The 14,935-nt window shown below is 33.2% G+C and overlaps 3 protein-coding genes across 3 annotated transcripts; all 3 read right to left on the bottom strand.

The window, feature by feature from the left end:
* Window positions 1-52: 52 nt before the first annotated feature.
* Window positions 53-4,228, bottom strand: LOC110705254 (putative uncharacterized protein DDB_G0282133). Its single transcript, XM_021883098.1, has 2 exons — window positions 4,033-4,228; window positions 53-3,711 (listed from the first exon to the last, which is right to left on the bottom strand). Exons 1-2 carry the CDS (start codon window positions 4,226-4,228, stop codon window positions 53-55), a joined length of 3,855 nt encoding a protein of 1,284 aa, XP_021738790.1.
* Window positions 4,229-6,288: 2,060 nt separating this feature from the next.
* On the bottom strand, window positions 6,289-9,029 carry LOC110705326 (BURP domain-containing protein 5-like). Its single transcript, XM_021883159.1, has 5 exons — window positions 8,988-9,029; window positions 8,560-8,680; window positions 7,669-7,947; window positions 7,298-7,616; window positions 6,289-6,754 (listed from the first exon to the last, which is right to left on the bottom strand). Exons 1-5 carry the CDS (start codon window positions 9,027-9,029, stop codon window positions 6,289-6,291), a joined length of 1,227 nt encoding a protein of 408 aa, XP_021738851.1.
* A 2,317-nt stretch (window positions 9,030-11,346) lies between these two features.
* LOC110705643 (polygalacturonase 1 beta-like protein 2) lies at window positions 11,347-13,738 on the bottom strand. The gene is made up of 3 exons (XM_021883543.1): window positions 13,609-13,738; window positions 13,227-13,353; window positions 11,347-12,892 (listed from the first exon to the last, which is right to left on the bottom strand). The coding sequence occupies exons 1-3, from the start codon at window positions 13,645-13,647 to the stop codon at window positions 11,529-11,531; spliced, it is 1,530 nt and encodes a 509-aa protein (XP_021739235.1). The 5' UTR covers window positions 13,648-13,738; the 3' UTR covers window positions 11,347-11,528.
* Between the last annotated feature and the right edge of the window lie 1,197 nt (window positions 13,739-14,935).

Genomic DNA, 14,935 nt, shown 5'->3' with positions numbered 1-14,935 from the left:
TAGCTAGGAAATGAATGATGTGATTTTACGCATTTCCTTTTGAAATGAGGACCTATTTAGCAATCCATAATACATCATCATCAAGTAGAAAATGGCAAATTGCGCATGTTTTAGGCTCAAATTGAAAGGATAGCGAATGAGCATGGTCATCTGAGTTTGAATTTTTGTGGCAAACTGCTGGTGCATTCAAAGTGGAGCTGTCCGAACCCACCAAAGTTGCTATGTACACATCCATGTTCTCTCTCTTTTGGCAATAGAACACAGCACAAGGGAAAGGGATCTTATGGCAAGTTACCGCTTGAGCACCACATGGAAGCTTCTTGATACCTGTGACTTTGTACTCCATATTGATATCTTTATCTATGTTTGCCGATATTGCCTTAACTTGCGATCCTATCGTAGAGGTGGCAAAATCAACCATGGATTCCAAGGAGTAACAACACTTATCACCACCTTGTTCATCCTCGCAATATTGTAGTGTTTCGTTCATCATGGTGGCCTCTAGTGAGTCTTGTTTTAGATTGAAGTGTTTTAAGATTGCGGGTAAGTTAGCCAGGGAGAAATGTAGTTTTTCAACCATATCTCGAGATATAAAGGTGGTTGGATTAGTGGACTTCATGAAGTGGAGGTTCATTTTCTTCCCAAGGCTTAAGTCACTCTCGGAAAAGAAGAGAGAAGCAACAGCATCCACAATACTAGAAATGTCTTGTTTCATGGTTTGAGAGCCTTTGAGTGTTTCAATGGAGGAGGATTTCTCCATGCCTTTAGGTGATTCCATAGGTGCTCCGTAGCTTTTACTCATGTCTGTAGCAGATGATCTGGGAGGGCCGTAAAAACTCTTACTAGAGCCTGAAGCATGGTTTGAGGATTGGGTGGAAGACTGACTGGATGATTTACTAGAGGCATGGTTGGATTGTTTATTAAAGGCATGATTGGAAGCATTGCTAGAGTGTTGTCTAGAGTTTTGACTTGATTCTTGGTTAGATTGATGTCTTGATGATTTCTTATAACCCTCACTAGACTGTTGCCTTGATTCAAAGTTGTGGCTTGAATGGTGTTTGGATAATTGGCTAGAATTTTTTTCCGAGGCTTCCTTAGATGCTTCATTAGTTGGTTGGCTTGAGGCTTGTTGTGAAGCTTGGCTAGAGTGTTTGTTTGAGGATTTATTGGATGATTTACTAGAGTGATGGTTGGAGGATTCATCAGATGAATGAATAGATTTTTTGCTTGAGGCTTGATTATATCTATTATAAGAGGGTTTATTGTATAATTGATCAGATCCATCATTTGAGTCTTGGCTTAAGGATTTACTTGAGAATTTCTTTGAATCTTCTCTAGAGTATTGTTTTGATTCTTTTTTATTAAGTTCTTGGTGTGAATGTTGTCTTGAAGTTTCACCAAATGCTTGCCTAGAGTTTTGGCTTGTGTCTTGGTTAGGTACTTGACTTGAGTGTTGGCTTGAATTTTGCTGGGATGTTTTGCTAGAATCTTGACTTGAGGCTTGCTGAGCATCTTGGCTAGTTGTTTGGCTCGGGGCTTCTTGGGAATATTGACTAGAGGGTTGGTTTGAGGAATTATTCAATGCTTCATTAGAATGCTGGTATGAGGATTTACTAGATGCTTCACTAGAGTGTTGGTTTGAGGCTTCGGTAGATGATTGGTGAGAGTGGTGGTTTGAGGCTTGATCAGATTCTTGGCCAGAATGTTGTCTAGATACTTGATTTGTTCCATTAGTTGAGTGTTGATCTGAGGATTTATCAGATGATTTCAAGGAATCTGTATTAGAGTGGTTTTTTGATTCTTCACTTGATATTTTTCCTAAATCTTGCCAAGACTTTTGGTTTCTGAAATTATTATTTTCTTGGTTTGAATTCAGGTTCGAGACTTGTTGTGGTGTTTGGTTAGAGGTTTCCTGGGATGTTTTGTTAGAATTTTCATCAGAGTGTTGGTTTGAGGATTTGTCATAGGCTTGGCTAGAGTGGTTATTTCTTGAGGTTTGTGGAGATCCTTGACCATAGTGTTGGCTTGAGGATTTCCCGGATGCTTGGCTAGAGTAGTTACTTGAGCCTTGTGAATATCCTTGATTAGAGTGTTGGCTTGAGGATTTCCCGGATGCTTGGCTAGAGTAGTTATTTGAGCTTTTTGAAGATCTTTGACTAGAGTGTTGGCTTGAGGATTTCCCAGATGCTTGGTTAGAGTGTTTGCTTGAGCCATATTCAGATCCCTTACTAGAGTGATGCCTAGAAGTTTGATTGGATTCATCATTAGCCTGTTGGTTTAAGGCTTCGCCAGAGGCTTGGCTAGAGTTATTTCTTGAGGCTTGTTTGGATCCTTGATTCAGTTGTTGGCTAGATTCCTGATCATATCCATTATTGTCTAATCTTGAGAAATTGCCAGATGTTTGGTTACAGGAGTGAGTTGAGTTTTGATCTGATGCTTGGTTAGAGTGTTTGGATGCTTCGTTAGAGTTTTGACTTGAAGATTTATCAAATGACTTTTTGGTTTCTTCATTTGTGTTTTGGTTTGAGTCTTGAGTTGAGGATATCTCAAAAGAATAACCTTTTGCTTGACTAATGTTTTTGTTGGAAGCTTGACTTAAAGGCTTATCTATTGGTTGTATTGATGCATGACTTTGATTATGACTTGAAGATTTTGTAGAAGACTCATTAGAAGCTTGGTTGGAGTTTTGAATTGATGAATTCTCAAAAGATTGCCTAGGTGCTTGATTTGTAGAATTATTAGAAGGTTGTTCAGACTCGTAATTAGAATCGTTATTTGATGATTGAGTTGAGGACTCTCTAGGGTATTGTTCAGAAGCGTGATTTGTGTAGTCCGTATTTGATTCTTGGTTTGATGACTTAGATCCTTGTTCAAATGCATGTTTAGAAGATTTGCTTGGTGCTTCACCTAATGCTTGGCTAGAGTTTTTGCTTAAGGTTTTTTCAAAGGCTTTGTTGGATTCTTTTCTTGATGGTGTATTTGGCGATTTCTTAGCTGTTTGATTTGTTCCTTCATTTGAACTTGATGTTTTATTTGACAACAAAGCTTGATTTGAATCTTGATTAAAAGATGTATTTGGTGATTGGGTTGATTCTTGGCCTGTAGGTGTTTCAGGAGATATGTTAGAAGCTTTATTAGAATCATGATCCGACTCCGATGCTTGACTTGAAGCTTTACTTAAATCTTGTCGAGAAGAATTTTCTGAAGATTGGCTTGATGATCCTTTAGACGACTGACCATTATCTTGGCTTAAGCCTTTTGTTGGACTTGGTGCTTGGCTTGATTCTTGCCCCGTATGCATATTAGAATATTGATTAGATGATTTACTTGAAGCTTTAGCATAATTTGATGTTTGACTTGATGACTCTGATGACCCTGATTCATGACTTGATTTGTGACTTGAAGATTTTCTAGATGTGTGACTTGAAGATTTTTCAGAAGCTATACTTGAGGCATGGTGTGACTTTGAGAATTGGCTAGACGAATGGCTAGAATGCTCATTTGACCACTTGCTCGACGATTGACTTAAAGTTGATGAAGAACCAAAATTTTCACCATTTGGTGTTTCAGTGCCAGTATTAACTCCACCATCTTCCATTTGTTTATTTGTGTTAAAATTCGAACCTCCAGAACCTTTAGGTCTAACATAACTTTTAAATTTAAGCATTGAGTTGCCATCCATTTGTGCATTACCTTTTAAGTTATTATCTTCTACAAAAAGAAATAAATAAAAAAATTATAAGATATGTCAAAGTTTATACAAGCATTATTTCTGTAACCGAACAATTTTTTTATTATTATTTTTTTATTTTTTATTTATTGTTATGAGTTCAATTAACTTCAATTAAGCAAGACCTTTACAAATTAAGCAAGATCAAGTTCAATTAAGCAAGACCTTCACAAATTGATTGTATATTTTTAGTCTTTTACCATTAAACATTATCCTCGGCATCTTTATTATATTATATCTATCAAAGTAAATAAGAAATTCAAATAAGACAGAAATTAGAGGAAACAAACAAGTAAGAATACCTTTTAAAGAATCTGTAACAGCCTTTGGCATTTTTGTATTTTCTCCTAAATGTTGTTTCCAATATTGTTCTTGCTTATGAAAATTGGTATAAGAACTTGACTCGGATGATGTATGAGACTCTGAAGAATATTCTGAATTGCTGTTAGTATTTTCCATTTCACTTTCTGATTGTGAAAATGTTACATGGCTTGTCATTATTGCTAGCTGCAATATCAATTAATAGAAAGTTAAAAAAGAAAAAAAAAACGATTAAACAAATGAATATACTTTTATCAATTGTATTAGTTGAATCCGTTATTTAATACTTCCTCCTTTTGTTCTACCATATCGACCGATCATTAATATCTATAACTATGTATCAATAAGAAAATTGTAAATATTTGACATATTAAGAATGTGCATCGAGATAAATCTAATTCGGAGTAACATGTTTATGTAGGATATGGTTAGAGTGAGTATTATATAAATAATGAGGTAGAACTAAAAATTTAAACGGAGAAAAGAAAATTAAGATACAAAGATAGTGTGATTTACATGGACAAAAGTGACAATCAGAAGGATGCGTGACTCCATTAGAACTTTTGCAACCGGACTAAAGAAGATTCAATTATATATACATGTATATATGATGAAGAAATTAGAATAAAATTGAAATAAAGTTATACGCTTTATTTTTATTTTGTTTTCTTTTTATTTTTTTTTGGAATGTAATGATAGTGAGAAGAAATTAACGTGACTAAGATTTGTAGACACAATGAGACTTTGTGTAGTATTTATATAATTTTCAAGTGAAGTTACTCAATAATTCTCTTCCATTAATTTATTCAGAAAATTTTGGCCAATGGCATGTTTATGAATTTGTTAAATGTATTCTATAAATAAATATTGGGTAATCTTAAAATGGCAAGACTTTATATTTAGGAAGGGATTAGAAGGAAACCACTCCTTTTACGAAAGAATAAAGGAAGCCACTGCCATGAAAACAGTAATTTGTTTCTTCTAGTTATTAATTTATAATCCATTAATAACATTAATAGATACATATACATTTTTCGTTTTTCTTTTATTACAATTTATTTTGTTTCATCAGTACGTCTAAAATTTTGACTTTTTCCATTAATTTTTTTTTTTTTTTTATTTTTTTTTTTGGAAAATTTGCAAATTGCAGCCATTTAAAGTTTGTATTTTGCAAATTGCAGCCCAAAAGTTCGTATAAATTGCAGCCCGATTCAATTTTTTCATCGGTTTACATGTTGAAAAATTTTCGGTTAATGTTTTAGGGGTCATTTTAGGTCTTAAGGGACCGAATCGAGCTCAGAATTAGCAAAAAAATAACGTAAATGTCTCATATTTACAGTTTTCCACAAATCGATACACTTTTGTTACGCAAAACAAGATACTTGCGTTATTTTTTTTTGCTAATTCCGAGCTCAATTCGGACCCCTAAGGGCTAAAATGGCCCCTAAAACCTTAATCGAAGATTTTTCAACTTGTAAACCGATGAAAAAGTTAAATCGGGCTGCAATTTACAATTTATATGAACTTTTGGGCTGCAATTTGCAATTTTTTTTAAATGGCTGCAATTTGCAAAATACGAACTTTAAATGGCTGTAATTTGCAAATTTTCCTTTTTTTTGGTACTGTTCTTATGCATTTAGCAATATTAATGATCAAAGTTGATATGCGTTGACATGCGTAAAAGTTAAAATATTGGCCCAATTATGCTCGGCCTGAGGCAGCGGGAGGCATAAATGTCATACTTGGCCTAAACTCTATATACTACCTCCGTTACAGATAATGTGCAACGATTTGACATAAAGTAGAGAGGTAAAATGTCTAATCGTTGCACATAACCTGTAACGGAGGTAGTAGCTATAATGCCTCGCTCTACAAGAAGTAGAGTTTGGTGAGTTAGACAAAATAGAGCTGAAGCACCATCTAAGCTTAATGTGTTACACAACCAAGCATACAATACATACACAGTAGTACATTTACACTCTATATTACAAGCAGTAGTAGAGCTACATAATATTGCAAACGTTACACTAAATGGTAAAGAGAAGTAAGGTGAATTTGCATTGCTTTGTTAAGGAGGCGGCACAAAGCCTACTTAACATACTCTTTCAAATTCAATCCACAACTTATTTTTTCAACAAACAAAGATAGAATATAAAGCAACAAACTAAGCTCACATACAACATAACATCATCAACATTAACAATCAAGCTCACACATACATTAGTACGCGAATTTTGTCACTTAGGCATCCATATAACGGTATCCTCAGCAGCCGGAAAATGGCAAATGTGTGTACTTCCCGGCACAACTTTAAGAACAATTTTCGCGTAATTGTCCAAGAAATCATTCGATTCCATGTGACACGCGACAACTGCTTCTATTTTGGTACCATCTTTGCCTACTAAGGAAGCCATGTAAGACCTTATTGTCTTTGTCCTATGGCAGAAAAACACGGCGTAAGGGTAGCCCATCTTGTGGCAAACTACGGTCTCATGATCATTTTTTACTAGTCTTTTCACCCCATAGATTGTGTACTCCATTTTCGAGTCTTTCTTTACTTGTGTTGTAAGTGCTTTCACATTTGTACCAATCATGGAGATAACGTAGTCTACCATGGACTCGAGTGAGGTCACACATTTCTTCTCCACTCCTTCGATTGTAGGCTCCTCACAAAGCTCGATTCTCTTCGAGAGAACATAGGCTCCTGTCAAATGCGGGTCTGGGCCGCACCCGCAAATCAAGAGAGAGTCCACTTCACAAGTCCAAGGAGGTTCCATCCCAAAACCATATGGCAATAGGAGGAGTAGCCCCTTAGCCTTATAAAGTGTTTAACTCTCTCTTCAAACAATGTGGGACACTTACATGTGGTGACACTTGAGAGGTTTATTCTTCAACACTCCCCCTCACATGTAAGGTCCCTTTTAACTTTGTCTCATGTGATTTTTCGGGCTAGAGTGCTTCTTCACTCCCCCTCACACGGACCTACTCTTGGCCCAGTGAACTTTAGCCATTTAAGGTCCCATATTGTGGGCCTGACTCTGATACCATGTCAAATGCGGGTCTGAGCCGCACCCGCAAACCAAGAGAGAGAGTCCACTTCACAAGTCCAAGGAGGTTCCATCCCAAAACCATATGGCAATAGGAGGAGTAGCCCCTTAGCCTTATAAAGTGTTTAACTCTCTCTTCTTCAAACAATGTGGGACACTTACATGTGGTGACACTTGAGAGGTTTATTCTTCAACAGCTTCATTTGATTTAGGGTCCAAGGAAAGAATTTGGAGGGTTTCGGGTATCTTTTTAGATGAGAAAGGGATCTTGTTGGAGAGCTGGCGAGGTAGGAAGAAACCCTTTTTTATGCTCTTTTGAAAGTGCAAGGTCATTTTTGTACCAAAGCGTAGGTTTTTCTCTACAAAGAAAACTTGATCTTTGGTTGCACTATTAACATTATCATCAACATGGACTGACTCTTTGGTATTAACAGATTTTGCGTTGTAAGATAACAAACCAATATAGCCGTTGGTAGATGCTAATCCTTTTTTATTGTAAGATAACAATCCAATGTAGCTTTAGTAGATGCTAATTCCTTTTTATCACCGTAAGATAACAAACCAATGTAGCTTTAGTAGATGCTAATTCCTTTTTATCACCGTAAGATAACAAACCAATGCAACCGTTGGTAGATGCTAATGCTTTTTTATTATCGTAAGATAACAAACCAATGTAACCGTTGGTAGATGCTAATTCTTTTTTATTATCGTAAGATAACAAACCAATGTAGCCGTTGGTAGATGCTAATCCTTTTTTATTATCGTAAGACAACAAACCAATGTAGCCATTGGTAGAAGCTAATGTTTCTTTAGTACTTCCTTTAAGTGGCATATTTGTTAGTTCAGCTCCTGCATTAGATTCAAATCAAAGAAAAGGAAGTTAGAGCGAGTATGTAGTAGTTTATTTTAAGGTATTTTTATCATAGTACAAGGTAAAAAAAGGATTTATTATAAAATGCCTCTGATTTTTCATTGATACAACTATATAAGGTTATTAGAATTTATTCCCTTCAGATTTTTTAGAAAAACTTATTAACTATTCTAGCCCAAAGCAGACTATATCACATCAGATTAGAAATATGATTTCATTTACTGTATATGTAGTACTTGTAATATTAGTCCTACCTCCGTTACAGGTTATGTGCAATGATTAGACATTTTCCTTCTCTGCTTTATGTCAAATCGTTGCACATAATGAGGTAGTATATCTCTTTGCAGTAGATATTGCTATCTACAAGTCCAAATCAGATTATATCACATCAGATCAAAAATATTAGTAAAGTTATTGTTCTTCCAAGGTAAAAAAATATGTTTTGTAAAAACAAAGGTTTTATCGTACTCCGAGTTAAAATTAAGTAGGGAAGAAATCACTTCTTGTGTTCACAACGGTCAATACATTATGAAATAAAGGGAGTAAATAAAAACAAATTAAAGAAAGTTGTATATAAGTAAGAAATAAACCAGATGGGGGTAGTATGTTCTTGATGGATTGGAGCATGGGAGTGTAAGGCAGCTTAAGCTTCCAGTAAGCTTCTGGAGAAATTGATGCAGGAGCGGAGTTTCCCACTTCCACCAGTGCAAGCTGAAGTAAATATATTTCAAAAATGTTTAATAAAAATTCGGTATTATATGTAGACGAGTTAAATAAAATTCCACATTTTAATTCAAAGTAGCATATGTGAATAGTGATAAAAGTCAAAGTGTTAACTGTTACAACTAAAAAACGAAGGAAATATATGGTTATAATTAGAAAGGTGACAAATTATTGATCTTTAATTATATCCAAAGATTTAATTTCTAATTTAACAGAGAACTCCATTTGTTTCTTTAACACCATCAAGAGGATTATAATAAAAGTAAGCAATGCATTTGCTAATTAGAACACTTACAGTAGTGAATAAAGAAAATAAGAGCAGATGAAACTTTGCCATTAAATAAGAACAACTTTGAAGCTCTTACAATATATTATTCCTAATATTTTGAGAGAAGATAAGATAAGAAACTATGGTAGATAGAATTGCGGACTACACAGGGTATTATAAGCTAGGACTACTTTGGGTTTGGAAGAAAAATACTTCCTCCGATCTGTTAATATTGCAACAAGGAGGAAATTACGCATCCCAAAACATATTTTATATGCTAAATATCTATAATTGTGTAAAAGCAAAAATTATAAAAAGTTGATATTGTGAAAGTATTTTATGAGGCGAACCCAATAAGATCCCACTTGACTATATTTTGTTTAACGTATAACTCATATTATATGGTCAAACGAGAGTGATGAATAGTGCAAAAAGTCCATTGTTGCAAAATTAATAGAACGAAGGAAGTAATATATAATCCCTCCGTTTCATTTTTTTTTCTCATTTAGAATTTTTTGTTTTTTTGTGAGATAAAATTGATCAAAGCAAGAAAAACAATAAGAAACAATTATATATACAATATAATATAAATACAAATTTGATGATGATAAGAATGGTACAAAGTTTTTATAAAAAACATAATAGTGATAGAGAAAACAAGTAGATAGCAATATAGCAATGTGACCATGCAAGTTACGTTGTAGTACAACTTCAGTTTAATGAAGGGGCAATTATTAATTTTGGACAAAATTACTGAGATGTGTGATTAGCAATTATTATATTTAGAAATTTTTCGTTATGAGGAGCTACACGATGAACAAGGTATGAGTAAGCTTGCTATTAGGTAAAGTTTACGGTACGTAGTTTGTTTGTTTCTCGCTCTATCTCGAATCATATGTAACTCAGCTCTGTCCCAAATCATACATATGTAATTTCATACGCATAAAAATTACTCATATAAAAATTTGATATTAATAAAATATACAATAAGAGGAATAATTTTTATTTAACTCGAACCATTAACTCAGTTCCTTTTTTGTTATACTCACTTACATTATCCGAACTTTAAGTTTTTCCCATTTTCCTTTGACACGTTAAAACATTGATATCTAATTACATGTTAAGATTGATATCTTAAAAGTATTTATTGAAATGAATAAAATAAGATTCCACTTTATTATGTTTTAATCGAACAGGAATCTTAGAGATTCGTATCATCATAAGCTAAATTGGATCTTTTTGTGATTAAATAATATCTTCAATCTTCATCGATCATACACAAAAAATATATATTAAAAAAAATATATGTCTACTGTCGTCCAATATTTGTTTAGTATACCTTGGTCTTTATGGTCTTTCTTTTATTTATCTCTTCAAATACCTAATTTTGTCTGCACAACACTTTAATCGGGTATGTTTGCCAATATAGATACCTAACTTTTACCATAAACATATTTGATCAGTATTCCGTAATACGGATTATACGGAGTAGTTTAATGTACATAGGTATTACATAAATTCATAATGTACTAGGCCCTGTTTGATTCACCTTAATTTTGCTGAACTGAAATTATTTTTACTGAAATGAACTTAATTTTACTGAATTGAAATTATTTTTACTGAACTTAAATTATTTTTACTGATTTTCTATTATAATTCTTCTTTAAGAAAACTGAATTTTACTGAACTGAATTTATTTTTACTGAACTGAAATTATTTTTACTGAACTGAAATTAATTTTACTGAACTGAACTTATTTTTACTGAACTGAAATTGTTTTTACTTAATGTTATTTTTTTTAAGGTGAAAAGAACAAGGCCCTAATCCCACAGCATATTGCATGTAATAAGTGCGTTTTTTTTTTTAAAATTTTTTTAAGACAATAAGTGCGTGTTTTTATACATATATAAGATGCATTCTTAAAAGTCTAAGCCATTAACATATATCTTCAAGCCTTTTAAAGAACATTTTTATTGACTTATTGTACAACTGTTTGTACCACTTGCATGAACCAAAACTTTTTATATGTTTGTGTTATGTTCATCTTAGAAATTTTTAAGCGAGATTGTACCATAACATATACAACCAGTTGTACCAACGATTTTGAATAATGAGAATTGAAACTTAAAACGAAACATGTAAGAGGTAAAGCTCGCTTCATCTTGGCCAATCAAATTCATCAAAGTTTCAATTCAATTCTCACATTGTAAACAAAAAAGTGAAAAACCGCTTAGCTTATGACTTTCGTAAAGGAAATTACTTTGCATGAAATGCCATCTTCCTATAGGTATTTAGATTTCACACAACAAAAAGAAAAAAAGAAAAAAAAACACAAGTTGTACATTAGTACTCAACAAGCAATGGAGTTACACACATATCATGCGAATTGCGAAGTTAAGCCACAATAAGTTCATATATCCCTTCCAAATTTTACAACTTATTTCTTCAAACAAAGGGAGAACTTAAATCAACTACCTTGTCTAGCTAGTTAAGCTTAAGGTCACACACAACATCAATGGTTCGATCAACACCAATTACAAGCGCGCTTACATGTACGTACTTGCAACTCTACTTGGGAACCCAGATGACGGTATCCTCTGCAGGAGGGAAATGACAAATATGAGTACTTCCTGGCACAATCTTAAGAACATTTTTCGCGTAATTGTCCAAGAAATCATTCGATTCCATGTGACACGCGACAACTGCTTCTATTTTGGTACCATCTTTGCCTACTAAGGAAGCCATGTAAGACCTTATTGTCTTTGTCCTATGGCAGAAAAACACGGCGTAAGGGTAGCCCATCTTGTGGCAAACTACGGTCTCATGATCATCTTTTACGAGTTTTTTCAACTCCTTGATTGTATACTCCTTGGTCGAGTCTTTCTCTACTCGTGTTGTAAGTGCTTTCACATTTGTACCAATCATGGATATAACATAGTCTACCATGGACTCGAGTGAGGTCACACATTTCTTCTCGACTCCTTCGATTGTAGGCTCCTCACAAAGCTCGATCCTCTTCGACAGAACATAGGCCTCTTTCGATTTAGGGTCTAAGGAAAGGATTTTGAGAGTTTCTTGAACTTTGTCGGATGAAAAGGGTATTTGGTTGGAAACTACACGAGGTAGGAATAAACCCTTTCTAGTGCTTTTTTGGAAGTGTAAGGTCATTTTTTTCCCTAGGTAAAGATCTTTCTCTACAAAGAAAAATTGATCTTTAGTTGCACTATTAGCATCATCATCATCAACATGGGATGACTTGGAATTATCGACGTGTATACCTTTTTTATTGTAAGCTAACAATCCGCCGTAGCTGTTGGTAGTAACTAATCCTTGTTTATTAATATCACGTTTTTTATTGTAAGCTAACAATCTACCATAACTATTGGTTGTAACTAAGCCTTGCTTATTATCAATGTGTTGACCTTTTTTATTGTAAGATAACAATCCATCATAACCATTGGTTGTAACTAAGCTTTGCTTGTTATCAATATGTTGACCTTTTTTATTGTAAGCTAACAGTCCACCATAGCTATTGGTAGTGACTAATCCTTCCTTATTATCGAGGTGTGAATTTTTTTTATCATAAGATAACAACGCCCCATAACTGTTGGTAGTAACTAATCCTTGTTTATTATCGAAGTGTGGACCTAATTTATTGTAAGCTAACAATCCACCATAACTGTTTACCGTCACTAATCCTTGTTTATTATAAGATAAATACTCGGGATTATTGGAATCTAAACCTTGTTTTTTGTAAGATAAATAATTTGGATTACTCGAGTCTAATCCTTGCTTATCATAAGACAAATATCGTGGATTAGAAGAAATTAGGGACTCTTTGTTATTGTAGGATAGTAGTCCAATGTAACCATTTAGGCTGTTCAAAGAAGCTTTGCCGTGAGATAACAACGTATCCATTGGTTCGCCTCCTTCTGCATAATATTCAATGTAATAGAAAAATTAATACGATTTCTTATCCAAATAATAAATGAATATACAACCTCCATTCTTTTTTTTTCATGTTTACGTTTTTTTAGTTTCCAATATAACTTCAAACTAACGGAAAAAGTAAAGTTTGGAATATGCTTTCGAAACATTTCAAACACGACGAACAAAAAAGAACAAGAGAGTATTTTATTTGTAAAAACAAAACTTGGCTATGTAATTGAGAAATTTTTAATAATGAGAAGAAAACGGATGAAGTAAAAAGAAACGGATGAAGTATTAATTAAAATGAAATAGATCGAGTATTGAGATAAATTAAACCTGATCTTGGGGGTCCTGCCACGATTGATTGCTGGATAGATTTAGGCATGGGTGTGTAAGGCAGCTTAAGTTTCCAGTATGCTTTTGGAGAAATTGATGCAGCATTTCCCAATCCCACCAAAACAATCTAGACAAATAATAATATATAGATAATTATGTGAATTATACAAAAATTATACGAGTACTTCGTATATTATTAAATAACATAATTTGAATTTGTTGTGGCCTTCTATGTTAGAGGATCAAATTAATCAAACATTTAAGGTGATAGTTGAGGTTCAGGCCGGATTAGTTATTATATCATGAATATAGGAAATTATTGTACATAGATAAACAATTTAGATACTAATTTTTCTACTATTAATATGCATAGAAGACTTACCAAGAATAAATAAGAAAGGAGTAAGAGGTAATTTGCCATTATAACAACTATGGAACTATATATGTTGGAAAGTGTTGTTACAGCGAGTTTAGAGGAGATTAGATTGAGGCTTTTGTGAGTAGAGCTAGTATACTCACACTGTAATTTATAGGAGTTATGTCACACATTGATACATCGATCCAAAAACAATTTAAGGGTTTAATTATATAGAACCAAATATAATAAGTGTTTGGTTATGAATTACATATGCTAGACAATGTAAAAAATTGTTTAAAAAAGACTAGAGAAAACCATGACAAGTAAATTATGCATGTAACGATCCCATGTCTTGAGTATCACTTCCTAAATTTCTAAACAAATGATTAAATTAGTTGATATCCACATGATCACACATCATAGTAGTGTAATCTGATTGTCTTTAATCAATCACTTATCCCCTCCCTGATCACGATCACACATCATAAAGTAGTTTTTCACTTTTGTTATCAATTTTCTTAATACTCCATACTTATGCGTTAAACTACAGTGATATCAAACGATCCCTAAGAAAGATATCTATCACATTTGTCCGTCATTATTTTAGATTTATAGCTCTATAAAACAAAGTTGTTTAGATCAAGATGTGCTTATTCTGTGATAGTTGAGCAATAAACTGATTTCATTAAATTAATTGAACAGTATTACTGAATAGGCATCTTGATCTAAAAACCTTTTGTAAATCGATGATTAAAATAATAAACTATGACGAACAAGTTGTCACAAATCAACCAAGATATGTGATCAGCAGCTTAATCTAAATTATGTGTATGACGGACATGCATGACGATTTATTTGTCGCCTTGATTTTGTTTCACATTATAAAAAGCAATGATATGACAAAATACCAAGTAAGCAATTTATACATAAGTAAAACCAATTTTATAAATAAAAACTTACAAGGCATGTGCAAAAGAAATTTGAATCTAATACATATCCTTTATTTATTTATTATTCTTTTGTTGTACTAGTGTATAGATTGTGGATAACTTCAATATTTGAAAAGATGGAGATCAAATTTTATACATTTATATTGAATGGATTTTCACTTTTCAAATTTGATTGCATTTATGTGAGACAATGAGTGATGCATGGTTCGTGTCCGCATGGTGCATCTCTTCAAAAAAAAAAAAAGCGGAAAGAACATTGCATAGAAATATAAAGAACATATTATAGAATTGTAAAGAACATTGTATAGAAATGTAAGGAACATGTTATAAAATTGTAAAGAACATAACGTGCAGTTAAATAATGTTCTTTATCTTCATGTTCTTTGATGATAATGTACTTT

The sequence above is a fragment of the Chenopodium quinoa genome, unplaced genomic scaffold, assembly GCF_001683475.1.
Source record: "Chenopodium quinoa cultivar QQ74 unplaced genomic scaffold, ASM168347v1, whole genome shotgun sequence".
Taxonomy (NCBI): Eukaryota; Viridiplantae; Streptophyta; class Magnoliopsida; order Caryophyllales; family Amaranthaceae; genus Chenopodium; species Chenopodium quinoa.
This window is presented reverse-complemented; position numbering and strand designations above follow the sequence as displayed.